We start from the raw sequence: 26,692 nt of genomic DNA, 5'->3' as shown, positions 1-26,692 counted from the left end.
AATGTCTTACAGTAAAAACTTCCATGAAGATATCAAAGGAAGGCCACACGGACTTTATTTCAGCACATTTAAATATGACTGTATTTTTGGTAACATTATATTGTGTTTTTTGAAGATACATTTAATCCAAAATATTTTAGGTACAATCTAGTGAAAGTGCTTTATGGTAAGTATTAAATAGAAAATTCCTTTTTTTTTTTCCTTCCAAATTTTAGGCAATCCACAACTCAAGTGTATCTTTCTTGGTCACATGAGCAAGGGTATCACTTTGGTCATGTGAAAGCAACAGTACTTTCTCTCCAGGCTCATGCACTGTTTTCCAGTCCCACTCAACTGGAAAATAACTCAAGCCTGATTGCTAACATGTCCCTTCAGAACTGATTGTAAGACAGATGTACCCTTCGCACATGCCATGCAAATGAACGACGATATGCATTCAGCTAAAGAGTTTGCCATTTCAAATTAACTGAATCTTATATAAAAAAAATAAGGTAATATGTTTTAAACATTAAAAATGTATTATTCGTCAAGATTAAGTTGCAATTATGAGTAAAATGTACCCAATAGAAGAGACACTTTAAGAAACCCGACAGCTTCAAATTTTGAGTTGAATGTCTGTCTAGTTGGTGTAACTCAGGAGAACAATGAGCTGACTATATTTTTTCAGGTTTAACAATCAAGTAGCCGATTTAAGTAAATAGGACATTTCCTTTGAGAAGCCATTTATTTATACAGCCTATGGTCCTAAAAAAGCTATTTTTGAGAATGTCTTATACTGGTTATAAGTAATTTTTATGAAACAAACAAGTAAATAAGCTCTTACATGTTATCTCTCACATATGTTTCATGTGCCCAAACCATTACGTTAGGACAGCTGTTCTTAAAAATAATGTTCCTGACGGACTGCAAGATTGGGAAATACTTTGAGCACCATCAAAGACTCAGTGGGCATGGTATATTTTTTTATTTTAAATGTACCTTTGATAACCAATACCATGTAGAATCCTAAGTAATCCTAAGTAAATCACACATTTAACTAGCTATGTCAAGCTACTCTGGCTAACTGGCACATTACCATAAGCTTAGTAACAAAGACTCATTTTCAAACTTAAGTTTAAATCAAAAAAATGTGTTTGGATGTCACAATATATTTCTCAGTGAGTTATTTAAAAATTAGAGATTTCACATAAAAATCTGGATTTGCGGTTTCTTAAAAACTCCTGGTCTTTAGCATAATGTAAAAACTTTTATCTTTCTTCCTTAAGAACTTTCCTTAGTCAGTATACCCCATTTCTGTGTCATTTGCTTGTTTTTATAGGAAGTTGGAATCCTTAAGTGTACAGTCAACTAAGAGCCTGAGACAGGAGGAGGATCTCCAAACAGCTCCCATCTCCATGACAAAGAGATTGGATAAAATGACCTCTTGGTTCCACCAGGCACATGATTTCCCTTGACTAAGTAAAAATGACCAGAAGGCAGAGCCGTGCTCCGGTAGCCAACCTTCCCTTAGGATATGTAGGACAAGCCTCCTATCTAGAAGTTCATCTGTCTAGATGATTAAGACTTTCCTTGTTATCTATTGATTTCATTTAAAATAACCATGCATGAGGACATCTCAAGAATATTAGAAAATATTCAAAATTGCTACAAGAAAAATTATAATTTTCTGACTTCAACTTGACTTTTAGGTTTTGGGTCAAAGCTACAGAGTCCTCATTTCAGGAAGTAACTCTATATTAATGTGTCTCTTTCAACTAAAATATTTGGGAGGGTTCAGTTTTAAAAAATCAATCATTAGATAGATTAAAGTGCTAGACAACCTCTAAGGAGCCATGTTACAGACAACTGAAAATGATGCTCTTTGGGTCTAATGAAATAGAAGGCACAGGTCTTTCACTAGGCTTCAAGCACTGTTTTTTTGGACCAAGCTTCACAATTCATATTTCAGTTTGCAAGTAATTTCTATTTAAATAATTTATGGGAAATAATTCCAAAAATTTGACTCCAATTAGAAAATTGATTCAAATTGACTCAAAATAGGAAACAACGTCATGATGACTGCTTCAGCACTTCTTCTATGTGCCCAAAAATGCTGGGGTCTTCAATTGTAGGTGTTATCTGGAAAGAAAATATGAGTCAGATGAATGTTCTTCCTTGAACTCCTTTCCCTCTCCCTGTAATTAAACAATTACCTGCAATACTGCACTCTCCATTTTCTTACAAAGGCATATAGAAATGTTCAAAAAAGTGGACTCCAAATTTAATATTTTAAAATGTATGTATAGTCTTCCAGAGTAATAAACTGTTCAGTTAACAAAACCAGAGGTCCTATGTAGTAATTTCTCTAGTCCTCTAATGAGCCTTTCTATGTGCCTCCCTAGAATTTTTTTTTTTTTTTTTTTTACAACTACTATTTACTGCTGCATCACCTTCTGTTAGATCTTGAGGATTAAAGACATGTATATCTATGCACATATAAAGTGCACAAAACTTAAAAAGTATATATATTCTTGAATTAGCCAAATGTTTGCCAAAACAATTTTCACTCACAACAGGAGAAATAATTAGCATATGCATCAATTAGAACTGTTGAAGCATGCATAACCAGCCTCAATTGCTTGCTTTCTCATTTAGTAATAGACATTAATGACTACAATAAAGGACGTTGTGTCTTTAATTCAGTAAGACTGCATTCCCACAATTGTTTGAATTTAACATATTTACTAATAATAGTAAAAATATTTCCACACACAGGTACCTATAATCTCAAAGCATATGCTATTAATTAATCTGTGTTTCCACATCCCTCATTCCCAGAGAGTGGCTATGCGGTTTCCCCCTTTACATTAAAAAAATGCTAATGCCAGGGCACCTGGGTGGCTCAGTGGGTTAAAGCCTCTAACTTCAGCTCAGGTCATGGTCCCAGGGTCCTGGGATCGAGCCCCGCATCGGGCTCCCTGCTCAGCAGAGAGCCTGCTTCCTCCTCTCTCTCTCTGCCTGCCTCTGTGCCTACTTGTAATCTATCTGTCAAACCAATAAATAAAATTTAAAAAAAAAATGCTAATGCCAAAGAAGTGGGGAGAAACGTTTCAGAACCTGACATTAAATATTTTTGATAATTTACCTTATATGGCTTGCCATTGACAAGGGCAGACAGAGCTGACCGGGGAATTTTGCCAGACCTCGTTTTGGGTAACTGTTTGACAAACACTGCATTTCGAAAAGCAGCCACAGGGCCAATGCTCTGTCGAACATGGTTTATAATTTCTTCCAAAACTTGTTCCTCTGTTGTATTTATGTCTAGGGAAAAAGTTCAGATGATAAGCACTGAGTTAACCTTCGCTCATCATTCAGGGTCCAGACACTCAGGGAAGACAAAGATTTCTCACCTTTTCTCAACACGCAGAGTGCTAAGGGGACGTGGCCTTTCAAAGGATCTTCCTTGCCAACAACAGCACAGTCGGCCACGGTGCCATGGGAAAGGACCGACTGTGAGAGGGAAAAGCATGCGTTTAGAAAATATAGGTGCACGTATATAAGAATACAAATACACACACACACGTATGTATGTATGTATTTCAGCTGGGAAAAAAAGTACATGTCCGAGAACACAAAACGTGTAGCTGCCCGTGTGGAAATTACTCCTGATTCACGATTCCTATCATTATAACTGGGGAGACTGAATTGTTAGGACCCCTGTGGTAGTCACTTATAAAGGATAACCATAATTAAGACAAATTACTTTGTTTACCTGGAAAGTGAGGACTTGTTTCTTCATCTCACCTGCTCATTAATGAAGTTGGGGCAAATAAGCAGCAGATGCCACATGGGGACAAATTACAATGGGCACCCGGAAACAGGTGACCTCACGGTGATGTGGCTTTGGTGCTGGCTACCATAAGAGCACTCCCCAGGGAAATCCAAGGCAGCCCCATGATTAAGCAGTGATTTTATTTATATCTGGTACTGAGCAATGAACAGAGCATTTCTTTTGTTGAGGGACCATCCCCAAGAGAGGATTTCCCGACTTGAAAGAAAAGGCTGGGCATGGCTTCGAAGCCCTGACCTCAGATGATCAAGCCAATCGATCACACCGATCACTTTCAAACCGCTTACCCCGAGCTCTAAATATCCTAAGGAACAAAGCGGCTCTCCCTCTGGAATCATAAGAACCCACAGAGCGACCACATGAGACACAGAAGCTTAGGGCTACAAACACGTTTCTGCCGTGAGGGTGCTCCTAAAAAGGATTGTTCAAAATGTCTTCTTCCCAAAGAGTGATAGGTCTTTAGTGACTGCAAATCCCTAACGGTTAGAGAAAACAGTGGGCAATATACCCACAGCTCCTTTGGCACTTCTTGATCTTTCAGCAAATAGCTTCTAAATCCTTTTCTGTTCCAACCGCTGCACCAGGCTCAGCGGTGAGCAAAAACAGGTGGAGCACGGTCTCGGGACGCTTACAGTCTAATGAAGAAGGGCGATGTTAAAAAGCAAGCACGAGTACTCATTATTAGGAATGTCTAAATATAGAAGTGATAGAGGCTCCGGAGAACTAGCCTGGTTTTTATATGAAAGCCCTAGCAAAAGCAGCCAAAAAACCTTGGGAAATATATGGCAAAAGCGGGAGGATAAACACGGGTCTCCGCGAAGCCTTCAGGAAATGAGAATGAGCTCAGGTCTGCAGGAGGGGTAGACGCTGAGGAGGCAGGGCGGAGAGGCGGGGCCAAGCCCTGAGGAAGGACTGGGCACAAACCATTCCAACCTGAAAGAGATGAATGTGGAAGGAAAGCAGAAAGCAGGACTGAGAAAGGAGCAAGAGGAGATGAAGGTACAGAGGTAGAAAGGGGCTGGGCTAAGGACTTCCAATTTTAGTAACATTGGAAAGGCAATAAAGCACTTTCTGGAGTTGAGGAGGAGATACAGGCTTTTGGTTTGTTTGTTTGTTTGAACAGACTTCTTTTTTTTTTTCAGAGTAGTTCTAGATTCACAGTGAAACAAAGTGGAAAGCCCAGAGATTTGTCGTGTATGTCCTGCTCCCATATATGCACAGCCTCCCAAGCTCTCAAAATCCCTCACCAGAGTAATATAGCTGTTAGAAACGATGAACCAACATCAACACGTCATTCTCATCTTAATCTAGAGTTCACATTAGAGTCCACACTCGGTGTTACACATTCTATGGGCTTTATGACGTGTGTCCACCATTTTACTGCATTTTACAGAATAGATTCGCTCGCCTAAAAAAATCTCTTGTGCTCTGCTTATTTGCTCTTAGTTCCTGCTAGCCTTTGGCAAACACTGATCTTCTCAGATCAGTCCTTTTCCTGAAAAAGTCCTTTTTCAGAATGCTGGAATCATCTATAGTACGTAGTCTTTTCTGTTCGGTTTTTTACTTCAGAGTGTATTCTGAAAAACAAACTTACTTTGCGTTTATTGTGGAGAATAGAGGACTGTTAAGGGTTAGTATTAGTTTGTTGAAATCGCCCATGAGGCTACACTAGTAGACCAAGCCTATGACAGGGGGTATGAAGATTCTAGAGTTTCTTTAGAGGTAAAATGAACACAATTTTATGACAAATTGGATATGGTGCGATGAAGAAGGGAGAGATGGTTCTGTGGTTTTTGGCTTGAATAGCTGACTGGATGATACGGGTGCCATTTTCTAAGCCAGGAAATACTAGTGAAGGTTGGGGCTTGGAAGGAATGATCATGTATTAAGTCTTGGAGATGTTCCACGGAAGCACCTTTGAGATACACGAGTCGAGGCGGTTGAGTCTGATGGGAGTCTTAGTCTGGAGATGCACATTTGAATGTCATTAAATGCACAGATGGTAATAAAAGCTGTAGACGTAGATTAGATTAGTTAGGGAGAAAGCAGTGAGAAGAATGTAAGCTATTAGGAACGCCAACATCTAATGGCTACAAGAAAAAGGACCAGCTGCCAAACTAGACTAAAAAGGCACAGTCAGAGAGGAGAAAAACGGGCAGTATCTAGGACATGCCCCTTTCAAGTTCCCAAGTTTCCACGAATTCTTCTTTCATTTATGCCAAGTTGAAAATGAGCCGTCTCTTCTCTGAGCTCCTGGAAGACTCCGTGAACTCCTAGCCTGTTCGGTACAAACTCAGTGCACTACCTCACACAGTCCCTAATGCAACGAAGAAATCAGCATCTCCTACATCCTCTTGTTACCAACCACGCTGAAGGACCCAGTTGTAGGAGTTGCCATCCACATAGCTTTTGACTCTGATACTGCTGAGGATAGTATGTGTTCAATGAATTATTTTTGTGCTATACATTTTATTAACTTCATTGCTGAGACAGAGACGTGCACCTCATCTTCCATTAGCTGGACTTCATGAAAAAGCTTCTGCAAAACACCGACTGTACAGACCATACGACACCATCTTCTCCTGGTGCTTCAATCTGAACTAAGTACTTTCAACAGCTTCCTGATTTGTTAAGATTTTACTTATGGTTTAGGTCCATATGCTTAGAGACAAATTTTATTGCCAAAGATTTGTACTGGTAGGTAGTATAGTCAGTCACAGTCCTTGGAAGAGAATATTTTGTCTATAGCAGATAAGATACAGACTTGGTAAGCCAAATGCTATCATTCCAATTTAGGATTCCTTGAATGAGTAGAGAAAAACTTTTACCTGCCTAGCCAGGGTTTGTTTAAAAAAAAATTATATACATATATGTGTGTGTATTTATTTATACATTATATATATTTATATATTATATATTAATATATATATTAAATATATATATTTACATATATATATTAAAGTTTTCACTGGTGCCATAAGCCTCTCTACTTTAGTTTTTAAAATGCCAGGGTATCTTTTCAAATTACTGTTTAAAAAAATGTCCCATCCAGGTATTTTGTCACCTAACCAGTATAACTATAATTTTAACTAAATCAAACACCGAAATCCTCCAGTTTGCCCTTCTTCCACCTTGTTGCTTTAATTTCGCCATGTTTCCATCCTCAGTGTTAGTATGTTTAGAAGTGGATGGGAAAATGCTGACAGCTTTTCCATATGGGCAGAGTATTTTAACATCAGAAGTAATATATAACACAGTTTTCCACAGTATCAAAGTTTCACATTTTTGCCTAGTTTGTGGACAAACTCGAAAATCTGTGACCTACATAATCATTTACCGGAAATTTATGTCATCTGTAAATGAGGTTCATTTACTAGAGTGGATAAAATACTGTATTAATCTATCAGTGTTAAACAGATGCCATAAAGGGAGGGAGACAGCTTTCTATGTTGGCTCTACAAATAATATTTACATGCCAAATTGTGATTTCAACAACTGAATCGTTAAAAAGGAAGGCATCAAAGTATGTCTTGGCAACATTGAAGGGACAGAGGCCAAACAAATGTCCTATGTGGGTAAAAAATATCAAAAGCCACTTTCATATGTTTCCTCCACGTACAATCCACAGAGCATCCGTGACTCGCTGGCAGTTAAGAACTGAAAAAATGATACAACTTGGGAGGTAACTGACTCACCAAAAGTGTGCAATGGTTCCAATTTACGACTTTTTGTCTATAGGTTGGTGTGAAAGCGACACATGTTCTGGAGAAACTGTATGTCAAATCTTGAATTTCGGTCTTTTCCCAGACTAGTGGTATGCAACAGACACCCCTTTCTTGTGATCCCTGGCAGTGGCGAGAAGCCTCTGCTCCCCATCAGCGATTACCCAGTAAACAACGGATACACTTAGAACCACTGGGTACCCGTACAACCATTCTGTTTTCCTTTTCAGTACCATAGTCAATAAATTACACGAGGTACTCAACACTTAATTATAAAGTCTGCTTTGTGTTAGATGAATTCACTCAGCTGTAGGCTAATGTAGGTGTTCTGAGCATATTTAAGGTAGCTTAAGCTAAGTTATGACTTTTGCCAGGTTAAGTGTATTAAATGCATTTTTAATTTATGGTATTTTCATTTTAGATAGGTTTAACCTCTTTCTCAAGTGAAGGAATATCTGTATAAATATAGATAAGAGGGGAATACAGATTACAGGGTAATAGGCCTGGGAAATGCCTGTCATTTGTTGTTTCTGAGATACTGTCATTTTTTTTTAAACCAAAACTTTTATAATACTCAAATTAAAACTTTACAAGTGGGCTAAAAACTAAACATGTATTAAATGCATGTGCCACAATAGTACCATGTGCCCCACAAAGAAAAATAATTTGATCTTTCTGAGAAACAAGTCATATTGAAAATTAATCATAGAATGAAAAACCGCTATTTCCTAGATCGTTTTTTTTTCTCTAAAATTAAATATTTTAAAATAGTTTTTGATTTGTAGTTCATTTTAGTATTAAACATTATATTAATAGATTTTAAACTGCCATTCTAGTTCTTCGTTTATCATATTGGACAGTAGGTGTCTCAAGTAACAGAATAAGATATCAATAAAATACCTTTTAAATCAGTTAAAATTGCAAGCACATATGACAATTTATATTTGATGAAAAACATATAAACAAAAGTATATACACTAAACACAATAGAATGGTTGGGGAAGAATGAAGAATAAGAGTAAGAGGTAACAATAAAGGAATGGATCAATTAAAAAATGAAAAAACAAGAGGGTGTTTTTTTTAATATACTATATATTAAGGAGCATAATTAACAATCTTCTCTATCATGGGTTCACAAAATATTAATTTATTTGCATTTTAGCTTATTTTAGGGGCAGTGGTTCCATTTGGATGCAAATTATAATAACCAAAAGAGCTTTTAAAAAATGCCTACACTTGGACTCAATCCCTTGATATTCTGGATTAAGTGTTGGGTGGAAATTAGGCATATGTATTTTTTTGTGATTAAACATTGCAAAATGAACACATCTGTGTATTTAATCCAAGAAATTGAGTATTACCAGCATCCCAGATGATCTTCTCATTTGGACAGTTGCACTTGTAAGAGATCCAGATGTGATTCTAATGTTTATGCAAGGTTGAGGTCCATCCTCATAGTTCATCCTCAGGCTGATGCCTTCTTGTCTTACGGTATTATATCTCTCACATTTTGTGCTTAATATATAATATTCCAAGCATCATTTTTTTATAGTGGGTAGCGCTGATTTGTAAACCTTCCTTGTCCTTATATCTTTAAAATTTATTTTGTTAAATTTGATTGATAGATTAACTATATAATTATTATTTAAAATCATTTCCCACTCAAATTTGATAGCATTTTCCACTGTCTTTTAAAATTTTTAATTTAAATTCAGTTAATTAACATATAGTATATTATTAATTTCAGAGGTAGGATTCAGTGTTTCTTCAGTTTTATATAATACCTACTGCTCATTACCTCACAAGCCCTCCTTAATGTCCATCACCCAGTCACCCTATCCCCCAAGCCCCCTCCACTCCTTAGTTTGTTTCCTATGATTAAGAGTCTCTTGTGGTTCATCTCCCTCTCTGATTTCATCTTTTTTATTTTTCCCTCTTCCCCTATGATTCTACGTTTTTGTTTCTTAAACTCCACATTTGAAAGACATCATATAATTGTCTTTCTCTGACTTATTTTGCTTACCCTCTAGTTCCATCCACATTACACCAAATGGCAAGATTTCATTTTTTTGATGGCTCAAAAGTATTTCATTGTGTGCATATAAAAATGGATAATATATATTTATATATATTATAATGTATATAATGTATAATATATATTATATATAAAATGGGTATATATATCCATATATATATTATGGATAAATAAAATGTGTGTGTGTATATATATATATATATATACATATATATATATGAATGGATAAAGAAGATGTACATATATACATAGGCAGGTCTTCTTTATCCATTCATCTGTTGATGGACATCTGGGTTCTTTCCATAGTTTGGCTATTGTGGACATTGCTGCTATAAACATTGCGTTGTAGGTGCCCCTTCGGATCACTACATTTGTATCCTTGGGGAGGTACCTAGTAGTGCAATTTCTGGGTCTAAGGGTAGCTCTATTTTCAACTTTTTTTTTTAATATTTTATTTATTTATTTGACAGACAGAGATCACAAGTAGGCAGAGAGGCAGGCAGAGAGGGAGGAGGAAGCAGGCTCCCTGCTGAGCAGAGAGCGGATGTGGGGCTGGATCTCAGGACCCGGGGATTATGATCTGAGCAAAAGGCAGAGGCTTTAACCCACTGAGCCACCCAGGCGCCCCTATTTTCAACTTTCTGAGGAACCTCCATATTGTTTTCCAGAGTGACTTTACCAGTTTGCATTCCCACCAACAGTGTAAGAAGGTTTCCCTTTCTCTGTATCCTCGCCAACATCTGTCATTTCCTGACTTGTTAATTTTAGCTATTCTGTAACTGGTGTGAGATGGTATCTTACTGTGGTTTTGATTTGTATTTCCCTGATGCCAAGTAATGTTGAGCATTTTTTCATGTGTCTGTTGGCCATATGGGTGTCTTCTTTGGAGAAGTGTCTGTTCATGTCTTCTGTCCTTATCTTGATTTAATTATTATTCTTTGGGTATTGAGTTTGATAAATTCTTTATAGATTTTGATATTAGCCCTTTATCTGATATGTCATTTGCAAATATCTTCTGTTGGTTGTCTTTTGGTTTTGTCGACTGTTTCCTTTGCTGTGCAAAAGATTTTGATCTTGATGAAGTCCATTCTTTCATTTTTATCTTTGTTTGTTTCCCTTGCCTTTGGAGACATGTCTAGCAAGAAGTTGCTGTGACCGAGGTCAAAGAAGTTGCTGCCTGTGTTCTCCTCCTGGATTTTGACGGATTCCTGTATCACATTTAGGTTGTTCATCCATTTTGAGTCGATTTTTGTGTATGCTGTAAGGAAATGGTCCAGTTTCATTCTTCTGCATGTGGCTGTCCAATGTCCCAACATATTTGTTAAAGAGACCTTTTTTCCATTAGATATTCTTTCTTGCTTTGTTGAAAACTCAGTTGATCATAGAGTTGAGGGTCCATTTCTGGGTTTTGCATTCTGTTCCATTGATCTATGTGTCTGTTTTTGTGTCAGTATCAGACTGTCTTGATGATTACAGTTTTGTAATAGAGCTTGAAGGGGGTACTATCATTTTTGTGTAAATTTTAATGGATTTGAAAGATTCTATGACTTTAGCAGTTAAATTACAAAGATTTTCAATTATGCTTTTAATTGTAGAAGTATTAGTTTAAATCAAGCACCTTCAGAGGTGCAAGGATCCAGTATTTGGTAGGAGATTGCCTCTGCAATGGGAAGAATAATACTTCTTCATTCCCTCTGATATTGGAGTCATCTAGGAAACTGTTAGTTTCCACATTATCATCAATATCTATATTTATACTTAGGAAAATATTCAGCAATCTTACAACTATTTAAAGCCAATAGTCATTTAATGCTGGGTAGAACTGAAATTACATGGCATCTTTGCTGAATACATACTTTATGGAAATATATTCAATCCTGAAGAAATCACTCCTAAAAATAGCAAACAAAATAGCTAACTTAGAAAACAAACAGTGAAACTTTGGTTCAAATAACCTTCCAAAGGGCAAATTGCAATGAACACAGCTCTAGGATTTAAGTGCAGTAATTTAACAGCAGATTTCCAAGTTCCCAAGGATACTAGTAGGATTATTTAACAAAATGAAACTTAAGCTACAAGTGAAAGAATGAAACCAGGGAGCCTAATTTGTTCCCTGGAGGTGTCTCCACATGAAACCTGCCCACAACAGTGAAAGAGAACCAAGCAAGAAGGACCACATTAGCTCCTAGTAATTTTGGCTCCTAAGACCTGAAATAGCAGATTTCACACCCACTTTTCCTAAGAACATTTTGAACTTCCACTGGAGCATCCTAAGTGTCTATCTAGATGCCAGGCTCTCAAACATTAATCAACTTTTCAAATAGATATGATTATTACTTAATAGTTACAGATGGCCCTTACATGTATTGAGATTTGCAAGGATAAGATCCTCTTAAATTTATAAAAGCTATTCTAGAACTCTATTTTCTTATGATGCGAACAGAAAAGAACGTACAGTTTCCTGAAATGTTTTTAATGTAGTAATTTTAATAGAATTTGTTTGATTTAGTCTTATATAAAGTAATGCACATGTCATATTTTACTTTAAGAAACTGGAAAGACACTATTTTCACTATATATAAAAGCAACATTCAGTCTATTTTTAATTATTGCAAATGAGAGTCCCACGAATTAAGACCCTCCAATCCTATTTCAAAAACCCAAATTGGAATCTGGAATTCAGAATTGACAATTGAGAATCCTAGGGAGAGTCCCGGACAATCATTTACAAATAAAGTAAGGTTTGGGTACTTTTAATAAATGTTGGTTCTGTCATCAATAAAAATAATAAAAATATGTATGTAAAAACATACACATTAATAATCAATGTTAAGCAATTTTGCTAAGAGGTGAGAAAAATCCAGTAAAGAATGTTAGTTCAAAACTTTCTAATAGATGCCAACATAAAGAAGACAAACTTGATATGAACTGAGGTATTAACTTCCTTATTAGACATACATTTACAGTAGAGTTCATCATTTAATTTAATCATTTAATTCATATAAAGGGAGACGTTCACATCAAGAAGGCTGATGGGTGATTCTGTGCTATAAGTACTCCAAGACCCAGTGACAAAATTCCTGTTGGAAACCATTGATTCTAGCATGCTTTTCTTTTTTTCCCCAATTTTGTCATTTTACTGCCTACCTTCTGTCTGTCTCATTCTCTGATTACATACAATGAGAAGGATGTCAGTGGAAACATATTAAAGCATATATTTAAATAGGTTGATACTTCTCTTTTTTGTTCTAAAAATAAGAGAGAACCAAGAACTTTGACTGATAATAAAAGCTTTGCATATGTAATCTCCATATTTTGATTAGCTGACTCTGCCAGAAATGCAGGTGGAATATTAGAGGTAATCTCTTACAGGCAAGAAATTAAAAGTTCATGCAACCAGAACCACCTTTTGCCAACACACCAAAACACATGAAGCGTGAATTTCAATTTCAGGTTATCACAAAATTCACAGTAGGTTAAAAATAAGATAATATTATAATAGCACACGAAGCCACTTACTCCAAAATATTACATAAAAATCTTTCCTTTTACTCAGCTTATATTACATTGTCACACAAACAAAGCCGAGTGACGAGAGGCATTAAACTATTTTGTTTTCGCTGAAAATAAATGACTTTTAAAGAAGGTGACCATCTTCAGATTATAGGAAGGAGAACTCAGCTTTGATTCTGCATGCTCTGATCCCATGGAATTATTTTTAAACATTTGTCTTTCATTTAAACTTTGTTCTACTCCATTTAAACTTATTCTGGGTTCGGTTCTGAAAATGATGGAATAAATAGGTTCCATCTTAGCACGTTTACTTATTGCAATGAAAAACTCTGGGCTAAAAAAACAGATCAGATGACTCTATTAAAATTATAAGAACTTGAGACACAACCTCCTTTTTCGATTTGTTTCTTTGGAGGTTTTGGGTTTTGTTATCATTATGGTTTGTTTCTTTGTTTTGCCCCCTATATATTCTGGCCCGGGTACTAGAGCAGCCCAAAAGGTGAACTGCCGATAAGTGCGGACAGACAGAAAAGCCCAAAGAAATGTCTGCCTCTACTGAAGCCCAGGGAAAGGAGCAGAGGATCTGGGAAACAATCCTTTTCAATCTACCTCCCTATTCGATGAACACCCACAGAGAAGCAGTTCCCTTCTTCCTTCCTATAGAGCTGTAGAAACCTTGTTGACTCTCCGCACCCTACTCCAAGTGAATGCCAGCAAAAGAGCTGGGTCCTTCCTCTTCTCCACTACTGGTGTGCAGCCTGTGGGAGGGAACCCTTGAGGGATGCCAGCCCCAAACACATGCACACACCCTGGGAGCCTAGAAAGATTCAGAGTCATTTGTGACACCCTCACCCCCACTCTACCTCCCAAGAACAGCTATTCAGTCCCTGAGGAGATCCCTGGTAACTTGCTTTGCTCTACACTAAGCAAGTGCTACCAAGAGACAGTCTCATCCTCTGCCCAGGGATGCTGTGAACGTAGAATATGGAGTATTGACCCTTGATAAGAGCACAGGGAATACAGCCCTGACTTTTTACCCAAAATAGCAGCAATGGGGAACCTTGGAAATCAGAAAGTGATGAGTAGGTTATGGAAAGGAAGGAGTTGGAGAAAGGGATACTTAAAATCTATGTATGAAGTCCTGAGCCTACCCCATGCACCCCAGACATGGTGCATGCAGGAATCCAACCAGATTCAGCACAGTGTAGATTCTGAACACTTAATTCAAGTTTCAGGTTGGCCTCTGAGAGAGAAACAAGTGAGATGCACCAAAATAGCACTGCAAAGAGTGAAAATCAAATGGACATTGGAACCACAGTCCACAGAAAGTGAGCAGGGACAGGTGGTCTGTTCTTAACTAAAATAAGTCATCACAACAACACAAATCCACGTGATTTCAACAGGATCCAGAATCTCATAATGCCATATTCAAAATGTCTAGGATAAAAATATAAAATTACAGGACATAAGAGGAATCAGGAAAACCTAAACCTCTCTTAAAAAAAAAAAAAATCGGGTCATGCTCCCTATGAGTCAAGAGATGCCAATGCCAAGATGACCCAAATATTAGAATGATCACACAAAAATTTTAATGCAGCTATTATAATGGTGGCAGGGGATAAAACTTTCCTGGACTCCTCATTGCTCCTACAAAAACCCCTAGCCCGAGAATCTTCAAATACCATGAGAATCTGATCTATAGCTGTTTGTCGGGTTAATGGCTCTGATCTGAAAGGATAATAAAACTTTACTAATTTCCCTGAGAAGGCAAAATTATCAAAGTCTGGAGGAGACTAGATCTCTAGGTTAAACTCACACTGTGCAGGGGAAACCGGCTGAGTACCCTCCTGGGTATTTACATGTCAAGAAATGATGAAGCCTTAGAACTTGGAAACATTTCGAAGTTGTAAGAGTTGAGCCACACAGGGCTATTTGGCTCCTGGAGATTTTATTTACATATCAAAGAGTTGAGTTTGGAATAAGGCCTTACATTTGGAAGGAGACCTTCTAATGGGGGGTGGAAGGTCAATGTCTCCTTGCCCTTTACAAGCCCACAAAAATTATCTTCCTCATCTCTCTTCTAGGAACTGTCTGGCTGGCACTTCTGTAGTACCTGAGGCTAGAACATAAAACGGCAATGACACACTTATTATCAAGAAATCTGTCTTTGACCCTAACACCTCATTTGCACATTCAGCATAAAATTAACAAAGATGGGGGCGCCTGGGTGGCTCAGTGGGTTAAAGCCTCTGCCTTTGGCTTGGGTCATGATCCCAGGGTCCTGGGAATCTCTGCTCAGCGGGGAGCCTGCTTCCCTTCCTCTCTCTCTGTCTGCCTATCTGCCTATTTGTGATCTCTGTCTGTCAAATAAATAAATAAAATCTTAAAAAAAATTTTTTTTAAAGTTAACAAAGATGAATACTAAAAACCCAACAATAGCCATGGTGCCAGAAGAATGGGCAAACATTCTTGGAATGAAAGGGAGCACAGTTTTCAGTAAAGAAACAGAAGCTACAAAAAAGAATGAAATGACTTAAAAGAAGGGAGATAGGGGTCTAGGAGAGGAGTGAAAAAAGTAAAAAAGAAAACTAATAAACTGATAGGCATAAATATAAATTTATGAATAATTTATTTAAATGTAAATGGTCTAAAAACATCAGTTAAAAGATATAGACTGCAGACTGGATAAAAATAAAAGTAAGACCCAACTGTATGCACAGTAAGTCCACAGAAAGCATAATGATCGAGGTGGATCTCTACAGATTCATAATGATCCCTAATGATCCAGATGAAAGGGCAGCAAAAGGTAAGTGACACAAACACTATTCAAAAAAGATGAAATGGCTATGTGATTACCACACATAACCAACTTCAGAACAAAGAAAGTTACTATAGATGTTTAAAAAAAATCAATACATAAAAACATTGCAACCAAGTAAGGTTTATCCCAGTGACATAAGACTAAAGAGTTGGAAATAAATTAATGCAATTCATGTATTAAAAAAGCAGAAAAAGCATTTGGCAAAATCCAGTGTTCATTCAAGACTCTTAAAAAAATCTCATCAAAATAGGAACAAATGAATCTTAACTTGATAAAGTTTATCTACAGAAATACCTTCATTTCATTAAGAATGAAACATCATTCTTAATGGTAAGGTATTAAATGTTTTTAACCTAAGATCAGAAAGAAGACAAGGGTGTCTGCTCTCACCACTGTTATTCCATGTCACACTGGAAGTTTTAGCCAGTCCAAGAAGGCAAGAAAAAGGAATAAAAGGCATTTAGACTGAAAAGAAAGCAATAAAACTATCTCTATTCACAGACAACATGATTTTCTACATAGGAACTCTCAAAAATCTACAAAAAAAATGCATGATCAGTTCAGGGAATTGAATAGCATTTCTATCCACTAGCAGTGAAAATTTAGAAACTAAAACTTCAGAAAAGATTATATTTATAGTAGCTTAAAAATTAAATACTTAGGTGTAAATCTGTATACTAAAAAGTATAAGATGTCAATGGAACATATTCAAAAAGACCTAAAGAGGGGTGCTTGGGTGGCTCAGTCTGTTAAGCATTTCCCTTCAGCTCAGGTCATGATCCCAAGGTCCTGGGATCAAGCCCCGCATAATGCTCCCAGTTCAGTGGGGTGTCTGCTCCTCCCTCACCCTTTCCATCTGTGCATGTGGTCTTTCTCTTTCCCTCTTCCTCTCTCAGATAAATAAATAAATAAATAAATAAATCTTTTACAAAAAGACCTTAAGGAGTGGAGGCACATATAAAATTCTTGGATTAGAAATTTCCATATGGATCAGATATCAGTTTTTCCCAAAAGAATCTATGATTTAATACAGTCGTAATAAAAATCCGCTGTAACTACAAAAGATTCATTCTGAAATATATGTGGAAAAGTAAAGAAATTAGAACATCCAAAACAGTTTTGAAAAAGAAGAGCAAATGTGAATACTATTCAACTTTAAGGCATTCCAAATCTATAGTATCAAGACAGAATAGTATTGGTAAAAAGATAAACACATAAAATAATGAAATAGAAGAGATACTCTGGAAATACACTCAAATACTATCAGCTGATTGGACAAAGGTGCAAAAGCAATTCAAAGGAGAAATGCAGTCTTTGCAATAATTGAATCTTGGAACCATTGACATCCATATTAAAAAATAATTATAATCCTCAACCTACATTTGTATCATACACACACACGAAAACTCAAAATTTAAATGTAAACTGATACAAAATGCAAAATAATAAAGCAAATGTAAAACATGAAACTATAAAACTCTAAGGTCAAAACAAAGGAGAAATATTTATGATCTTGGGTGAGGAAAGAGTTCTAAGATATAATGCCAAAATTATGATCTGTCAAAGAAAAAAAAATGAGTGAATTTGACCTCATCAATATGAAAAGTACTTCTGCTCTGTAAGGACACTTTGAAGAGAACAAAAAGACTAGCCACAGACTGAAAGACAGTATTTGCAAATCATGTATTAGATAAAGGACTCTCAAAACTGAACAATAGGAAAACAACCTACATTTTAAAAAATGGGCAGAACATTTTTTAAAAGATTTTATTTATTTGTGAGGGAAAGAGAGAGAGTAAGCGTGTACAAGCAGGGTCGAGTGGCAGGCAGAGGGATAAACAGGTTCCCCACTGAGCAGGGACCCCAATGGGGGACTCAATCCCAGGACCCAGGGATCATGACCTGAGCTGGAGGCAGACACTTAACCCCCTGAGCCACTCAGGTGCCCCTTGCATTTCAACAGGTATCTTATCAAAGAAGATATGTGGATGAAAAATAAGCATGTCAAAAGATGCCCAACATCATTAAGGCATTATGGAAAAGTAAAAGTAATGACATACCATTACACATCTAATAGAATGGTTTAAATAAAGAATAATGATAATGCCAAGTATAGATGAAGATGGGAAGAAACAGAAATACTCAAACACTGCTGGTGAGAATGTAAAACTGTGTAGCCATTCAGAAAAGAGTTTGACAGTTTCTTATAAACTTAAACATACACTCACCACATAACTAAGTCAACTCACGATAGGTACTTATCCTGGAAAAAAAAAAAAAAAAACTAATCTTGCCCCAAAACACATACATGAATGTATATATTATTTAAAATTGTTTCAAACTAGAAACAATTCAAATATCCTTCAGTGAATGAATGGATACAGAAACTGGCTAGTACATCTACAAATGAAAATACTAAAAGCAGTATGAACAAATCATGATACACACAAAAACTTGGATACATCTCGAATGTATTTTTCTAAATGAAATAACCCAGTCTCCAAATATTATGTAACTGTATAAGTCCATTTTATGACATTCTAGAGAAGCAAAAACATAGAAACAGAAAAATCAGTAGTCACCAGGGATGGGGAGGGTCAGAATACGAAGGTCAATGTTAAAAGAGAATTCTTCAGCAGTGTTGACATTTTTGTGTATCCTACCTGTGGTGAAGGTTCCAAGAATCTATACAAGTATAAAAACTCATAGTATTGTACAACAATCAAGTGGATTTTACACTATGTAAGTATACAAATTAAATACATAATATTAAAAAAAAAAACTTCTGGAGACATTGCGACAATGTATTTACATTGGAAGAAAATTCTTAGGATTTAAGAGTACAGTAAAATGTTTAAATCTCATACCAGTTAAAGATGGTATGCAAACCAGGTTATTAAGCAAGAGAAAATCAAGAACCTAGAGGCAATCAAGTAGCAAGGATCAAGAAGCAAGAGTATATAAGCTCTCCTATAAATAACACATAAATGTAGCTTCTTAAAATTCCTCCCTACCACCTAGACAGAGATCAGGGAGTGTGGAGAACAGGAGGATTTACACAAGAGGAAGTGAGGTGAGACAGATATGAGAATAACCTAGCCTTTGCATCAAATGAAGGGTAATTTTCCAGGTACACTACTTAACCTCAATTACTGACTTCAGCTCTGTTCTCAATACCACCTGGAACAGAAAATCCATACTTATCTATACCTCTTCAATAGCACCTGCAGAAATCCTGTGACCCGCAACATTTATCACGTCATCAACTCGAGACATAACATATAAATAGCCTTCTTCGTCCATGTAACCAGCATCCATGGTGTCATAGTATCCCTGAAAATAAGAATCAATAATGTCTAATTAGCATGTATTGCTAGGTAATGCAATCATTTAAGTTTGGTATAATATAAAATGTGATAGAAATGGATTAATGGCATGCATTTAACTTTTCTTCATTCCTAGGCTATGGAATTAAACTCCTTTTGATTTTGATAACTTACTAGAATCTCTTTGCTCCACTAATAGCCAGGAATAAATTTAAGCATTCTTATATATATTTAAGTTAGATGTTTGAACTTAGAGTTGTGAAGGTTAGGAACTCAATTTTTTTTAATGGAGAAGTAACAGTTCAATATTTCCAACATACTTTGGTATTAGAAAGTACTTCTTTGATGGATTTCTTCTTTAATTATATTAATTTTTAAAACTTTTAAAGCTCTCTATAAATTATTACAAAATACAGCACTAGTTTATTAACATGAATTTGGATTAGACCCGAGCTTCCATGAAATGTAATAATAGGGATGAAATTTAATTTTTAATCAACTCAAAGTAGCAGCACATCTTCACTGGTCCAGAAATCACAACAGAATGAAGAATCAAGAAGAATAAGAAGTAGAACAAAATATTACTTCCAATGCTTTTCAGTTATCCTGACAGTTACGTTAACGAGCACGGGCTTTAGGAACAATTCAGATGAGTCACTATTTGAGCCTCTTATTCTGAGACTCAGGGTGCTCCTCTGTTACACAGGGTAGTGGGCTCTACCCTATAAGCTTCTCCGAAGCACAGATGAGATGGTGTATCTAAGGACAGCAGGCCCTGTCCCACCGTAAACCCTCAGTAACTGGCCGCTCTGACTGCCACTTCTGTTGGACAGAAAACCTGGAGTACAGTTACAGAGCATGGACCGTGGAACTGGACTTTATGAGCTCCATTTTGAGCTCCAACACTTCTAAACTCCAGGCAATTTACTCAACCTTTTTGAGCGGTGATTAAGCCCTTAGATGAGAAGTCTGAAGTCAGGGTAACAAGGCAAGACTATTTACAGAGTCACTCCACATAGGTTAACTGTAAACAGAGACTCTGAAGGAGCTTTCGGTGATAAAGGTGCCCGTGTTGAAACCACAGGCACACCTTCTTTGCCATTGTCAGGTGTTATTCATCACATCAGGACTCTGATGATTTAACCAGAGGCCCATCGGGCAGATAGACTGGACTGGCAGAGCTCAGCTCTGCTGACAAATCTTCCCAGCCACGGTCAGTCGGGGGCTGCTTTAACCTCAGCTGCTGAGGTCATTTAATTTCACGATCTCTTTCTAAAGGAAGCTCTTTTAAATCTTGTCATTGGTCGGCTTGACTAGGTCACCTGTCCTTCACTCAAAAATAATCAAGATAAAATGCTGAACAGGGAGACTTGTTTTTGTTTTTGTTTTTATATGAAATCCTAACCATTCTCTTATTTTTTTTTCTTTTCGCCTACTGCCTAATGGGAACCAAGAATCTCTTGGAAAGAAATAGAAGTCAAAGGACAGCAGCAATATGATGGCGGGACCTGACGTGTATCATCAGTAAAGCATTGTTATAAACACAAAACACATCACCATGATGTGGAGAAACAGGTAAATAACAAGACAAAAAGTAGAACACTTTTTGTCATCCAGGTGGCTGGAATTTGTGCTGTAGGAACACCATGTCTAGCATGTGTCTGTATTTTAAAATGGGAACTTAAAATAAAAAGCTAGGAGAACATTTAAGAACAAATGTCAAAAATAGGTAAAAGAATGGAAAAATACAACTGTGGGGAATCCAAATGAACTTTGCTCACATAACCAGCTGTAGAGAAGATTAAGGGGTTCTAGGGACAGGGTACAATTCTGAGCAGGTGCTCTCAGTCTATAGCAGGATTCAATGCAGGGAGGAATAGAGATAGTCCCCTAAAAGTCTTTAGCTTAATAAAAACTTTCCTGATATTGAGGGCTGCTAAATTTCAGGAAAATGTGCTAAGAAGAACAGAAATGTCTATGCCCAGAGACTGATAAAAAATAAATATAAAAATGATTTACTTTAATCATTGTGGTTTGGGCATTCTTGTTTCTGAGATCTGGAACTTGGTCCAGATAAACTTGAAAAGTTGTACTGTTATCTACGATGCCAGGACTAAGTGCTCAACTTAACAGGCAAGAAATACTTTGGAAGGTTTTTAAAAAATGTATAATAAAGTTCTTACAGGAAATTTCTCAAAGTATAAATGCTTGAATGCCTCCTGATTCTTCCAGAGTCCTGAAAAAGCCCCAGGCGGTAATGGCAACCTTATAGAAAAACAAAGCAGTTAGAATTATGATCAAAGTGGTAATAAAGATAGATTGAGTAGAATAATTTCTAGTGTGATGGATAATTGCAAGTCAATCCCACATTGAAATACAACCCTGAAACCTGCTGGACATATCATGTCTGACTAAGGCTGAAGTAGATGGCCATGCGTATCATTGAGGGATGACTACAGTTTCTGGAAAGGGCACAAAAGAAGCATAACATCTGCAAAAAGGAACCACAAATGCATCACCAAATTACTTTTTAGGACAAATATCCTTCTACCATAGGCAAATATTTTTTTTTAATTAAAAAAAAAATTTAAGTACCAAGCTCCCAACTGCCCCCTCTGCCCATCTCTGTGTGATGAAATGTTCCAATTCAACATTCCACAAACAATCTCATCTTCACAATCAATCTGCCTCAGGGAATTCTCTCTCTCTACGCCCTCTTGCATTCTTCCTTTTGAGGACCATCCCAATGTATGTGATTTCTCATTGGATGAACACATGGAAATACTGGAGAATATGAAATATAACCTATCATATGATCATTGTCTTTCTCTGATTGACTTGTTTCACTTAGCATAATGCCCACTGATTTGAGGAATTTGAGAAACAAGATAGAGGATCATGGGGAAAGGGAGGAAAAAAATGAAACAAGATGAAACCGGAGAGGGAGACAAACCATCAGAGACTCTGAATCTCAGGAGACAAACTGAGGGTTGCTGGAGGGGAGGGGGGCTGGGAGGGATGGAGTGGCTGGGGGATGGACACGGGGAAGGGCATGTGCTATGGTGAGTGCTGTGAATTGGGTAAGACTGATGATTCACAGACCTGTACCCCTAAAACAAATAATACATTGTATGTTAATAAAAAATAATAAATTTGTTGTTTAAAAATGATCAAATAAAATATAAGATAGGATGTGCCCTTCTTTTCAATCAATTTGCTCTTATATTTCTTGCTTTCCTCCATAATCTGGAACAGGTGTTCTACACCTGGCAGGGCTCCATCTTTGTCTGTCTGTCTGTACAGGTAAATGAACAAGTTCTCACACTGGTCCCCTGCAGGAGGTGTCCCCTAACGAAAATAACCACTCAGATTGTTTTCTGGACACAAGACCCTTTTAGATGCTTTAACGTTGGGAAATTGAGATATTGTGAAACTCAAGGAATTTCAAAAAACTTCCCTCTCCAGGCTCATGCCATAAAAAATACTAAGTGAGGTAACGACTTCACAGAACTGATGCTGAGAATACTGGAAACAAAGTAGACAGGCCACATGAGGCAATGTCACGCATCCCCTACCCCAATATTAGACCTTTGAGGCTCTGAATTGTATTCTCACATTCTGTCAGACAGAAAGTGCTGCTACAGGTGGGATCGGTGGCCCAGCTCCACCATTCTGCCAGCCTCCCGGGAAGCCCTCCCCTTGAGAGGGTTTCATTTTGTACTATTTTACAATGGAGGAACAAATGCAACATCCGCATTTCTGGGCCTCATGTTGTTGCATAAAATGCGTATGAAAGCAGTTTGTAGGAGGCCTGGGTGGCTCAGTGGGTTAAAGCCTCTGCCTTCAGCTCAGGCCATGATCTCAGGGTCCTCTCTGCTCAGCTGGGAGCCTGCTCCCCGCCTCACCCCACCCCCTGCCTGCCTCTCTGCCTACTTATGATCTCTGTCTGTCAAATAAATAAATAAAATCTTAAAAAAAAAAAAAAGGAAAGCAGTTTGTAAGGAGAACGACAGAGATTCTGCTGCTGTTACTCTCGCTGTTCATCGCTAAGCCTGCACGTCAAGGCAGAGGCTGAAGATGGTCCCTTTGTGTCCTTGTAACTGACTTTGCTACATCAGTCTCAAGGCTCTATGTATATAATTTCACTTTGTCAGTTTGTTTTTATTGTTAATATTTTATAGACAAGCATAAATCATTCGTTATTAAACATGGAAATAAAATATGAATAGGACAGCCACCAAAATACACTCCATGCAGCAGTATTTTCAGGACGCTGAGGATAAAGAGAGAAGAGGACAGCAGGAAGGGGTGGTAGATGGTAAATCGAAGCCAGTCCAGGCCAGAAGTGATCATAGTAATGAGGGAAGCCGGCTATATGTAACATAAAAGAATTGACAAAAATCTCGGTGGACCTGGGTGCTGCTTACATATTAAATAAATAATTTTCAGTTGTTCCTCCCCTCCCAAATACATCCTGATATATAATCCTTTCTGTTGTTCATGGTGATAGTTTTAAACTATAAGAAAAATAAAAAGTAACTGTGATAATAAATGGCAACGGACACTCAGGCAACTTTGGGGACATCAGAGAGCGCTGGGGTCTGAGGCAAATTAGAACTCGGACACCAAGTCTAATGGGAGCACCTGTTCCTTAGCCCCATCTGATTGCTGGTATACAGAAATGCCCATCCAAATCCTGAAATACTTAACACTGCCCATACTAAAAACTGTGTATGTAGAAGGACATACTGTTAAATAAGCCTCTCTTTCATTTTATCTACCCCACATACAAATTTTGATCCCCAGCAACCTCCCACATTGCCTCCTCCCAGTAGAGACTCCTACGTATTTGCACTTATAATCCCAGAGAATTAGTACTTTGGGTACTGTAGGCAATCTGAGTTTCCTGGTGGCCTAGTATGCACCTGTGCACATGGATGGAGAGTGTAGCATTTTCTGGTGAGTGTTATTAGAGAGAAAAGGAATATTTTACACTTTCCAGAAGTTGGTTACATCTGCAACCTCTGTCCTTAAAAAGAAGATGCCTTGATAATTTAGGTTTTCTCTTACTTCCTGAGAGAACTATGATACCAACAATTACTAACAGATAGATTATATTCTTATAATTGATTAAAACTTAGACAATTAAATTGTATGTAGCCATCCTCCAAGGGAACACATTAACAAACTTTTAGCACATAGGCTTTTTCAGCTGTTGCACATTTTAAACACTTAAATTTTTTGAACAACAGGGACAGTAGGGATTTTTATACAATTTCTCACTCCTGCATCAATTTGTATATACCTATAGACCTTGAGAATTAAAAACATAACAAGGATATGATACAGAGACAGTGCATAAAATGGAAGGAATAAATCAAGGCCCAATGTTATTCTTCTTTAAGGACCAAAGAAATAAGATGATTGAAAAAAAAAAAAGAAAGAAAATCAGATGTATGGGAACTAGGAAAAAACAATATTTTAGGAGCCACTACAGTAGAATTTTAATAATGACTGAATATTCAACAAGGTCATAGAAACACAGATTTTGTTTGAGAGTGATTCGTGAGAGGTCAAGGGACTTACCGATGAAGATATATTGAGTGTTCTCAGGATTGTCTGTGGAGCAGACAATAACAGGAGTGATTAAAAAGTAAACAGGAAGTAATTAAGTGGAGACAGGAAGTTAGACCACACTTTTTTTAAAGTTTGTGGGTGACTGGAAGGAAAGATACGTTATTGGTTTAAGGCAAAGAAGCAGGCCAATTTAAGATGGGAAAGATGTGACTAGAAGTAGCCAGTGAAGAGACTATGAAGTTAGAGAAGAAAACACCAGAGGAATTATGTTTTATTCATTCATTCATGTATGCATATGTGCATTAACTCATGTATTTATTTTCTCCATTCAATCAATATTTGTTGGATGCTTGATATTCCTCAGTCACCATGTTAGACATTGATGATATAAAGATATAAATTCCGGTCTCAGACACATGAAGGGCCTGGCATAATGTGTATTATAAGATACTTAGTATTTTTATGATACAGATGCAGAGAAAGACATCACGAATGATGTCTATTCCATTAAGTTAGTGCAATAATGTAAAGATGTTTGTCAGGCAAGTTTGATGGCAGCTCCTTAGACTCTGTACCAGCAGGAGCTCTTGGAAGGGAAAGTGTTATCCCTGAATCTAAGCCCACACCTAAAAGCCAAGGTGTGGATCTGCCGGAAACGGCATATGTGCCTCCCAATCATTTGTGAGATGTTCCAGAAAACTGCTTCAATATCCCCAAATCTCATTGAGGAACAGGCCGGAGAGCAAGATAAGAGATTGCAATCAGTAATTAGCAGGATAAAACCAGAAATACGATCTGTTCTTCACTAATAAAGCACAATATATTTTAAAAATTCAGATGTTGCAATTTCAATACTAGAAAGGGCGTCTAAAAAAAGATCCTTGAAAGATGCCATATAATGGTCCAAAAGAAAAGCAGGAACAGAGAAGAGAAGCAACAAGCTCCAGAAAAAAGTTATGTATATAAGACCTAGAGTAGATTTTTTTTAAAAGAATTCCAAATTAACATAGCCTAATGACTACCCTATTCCTTCTGGAATAATGGATGCCATGGTGCTCTTCTTCTGAAGTTACAGAAAAAGAAAACTGTTTTCCGTAGTTACAAAAACATAAAGATACGGTAGACTGACAGAAGGAGGGGAAGATTTGAAAATACTGAGACACAGGCTGGTTAGTCTCTGCACTCCTCCTTCAAAGCCAAGATAAAATGCTACTACTCTGTGATGATACCTTTCCCAACTCTTTCTTTCTTTCCTTTTTTTTTAAATTTTTTTTTTAATAAACATACAATATATTTTTATCCCCAGGGGTACAGGTCTGTGAATCACCAGGTTTATACACTTCACAGCACTCACCATAGCACATACCCTCCCCAATGTCCATAACCCCACCCCCCTCTCCCAACCCCCCTCCCCCCTCCCAACACTTTCAAGCAGAGTGAAAGGGAACTTTGGTTGCAACCTGTCCAGTTGTGAATCAAGAGGTACCCTCAGAGAATGTCTTTCCTCAGAGACCAATCTTAAGGGGAAAGAGAAATAACTGAAGTGATCCCGTGTGTGTGTGTGTGTGTGTGTGTGTGTGTGTGTTTGTGCGCGCGCGTGCACATACACCTGAGCACACACTGATGGGGAAGCATGGGAGTGCTGAGAAATCCTTAAATACATAAGAAAGGAAGGGAATGCCCATCGATGTAGAACGCTGACATTCAAGATCACTCTGGAGTGTAAAACTCTTAGGTCTCCCTTCCCAGATAATATAGGATGGTCTGTATTTACTGTTCCATTAGGAATCCCCACAATAACAGAAGTAAATTGAAGATATAACTCCTGTTGCCTAGAGAATTCTGGGATTAGATCCCAACTTTCCCTCC

At 37.3% G+C, this 26,692-nt stretch overlaps 1 protein-coding gene across 2 annotated transcripts in view; it reads right to left on the bottom strand.

The window, feature by feature from the left end:
- Positions 1-30: 30 nt before the first annotated feature.
- ACSS3 (acyl-CoA synthetase short chain family member 3) overlaps positions 31-26,692 on the bottom strand; it is a 155,255-nt gene continuing 128,593 nt past the window's right edge. For both annotated transcript variants that reach the window (XM_004781261.3, XM_045082952.1), the window contains exons 12-16: positions 21,430-21,511; positions 19,131-19,253; positions 3,390-3,489; positions 3,125-3,300; positions 31-2,118 (exon numbers count right to left, since the gene is read on the bottom strand). In XM_004781261.3, coding sequence (XP_004781318.1) covers positions 2,050-2,118; positions 3,125-3,300; positions 3,390-3,489; positions 19,131-19,253; positions 21,430-21,511 — 550 coding nt within the window. In that variant the 3' untranslated portion in view covers positions 31-2,049. The remainder of the gene's footprint in view (positions 2,119-3,124; positions 3,301-3,389; positions 3,490-19,130; positions 19,254-21,429; positions 21,512-26,692) is intronic.

Source organism: Mustela putorius, unplaced genomic scaffold, assembly GCF_011764305.1.
Source record: "Mustela putorius furo isolate JIRA1106 unplaced genomic scaffold, ASM1176430v1.1 tig00000640_pilon_pilon_pilon, whole genome shotgun sequence".
NCBI classification, from domain to species: Eukaryota; Metazoa; Chordata; class Mammalia; order Carnivora; family Mustelidae; genus Mustela; species Mustela putorius.
Note: the sequence above shows the minus strand (reverse complement) of the source record. Positions and strands in the feature narration are given on the sequence as shown.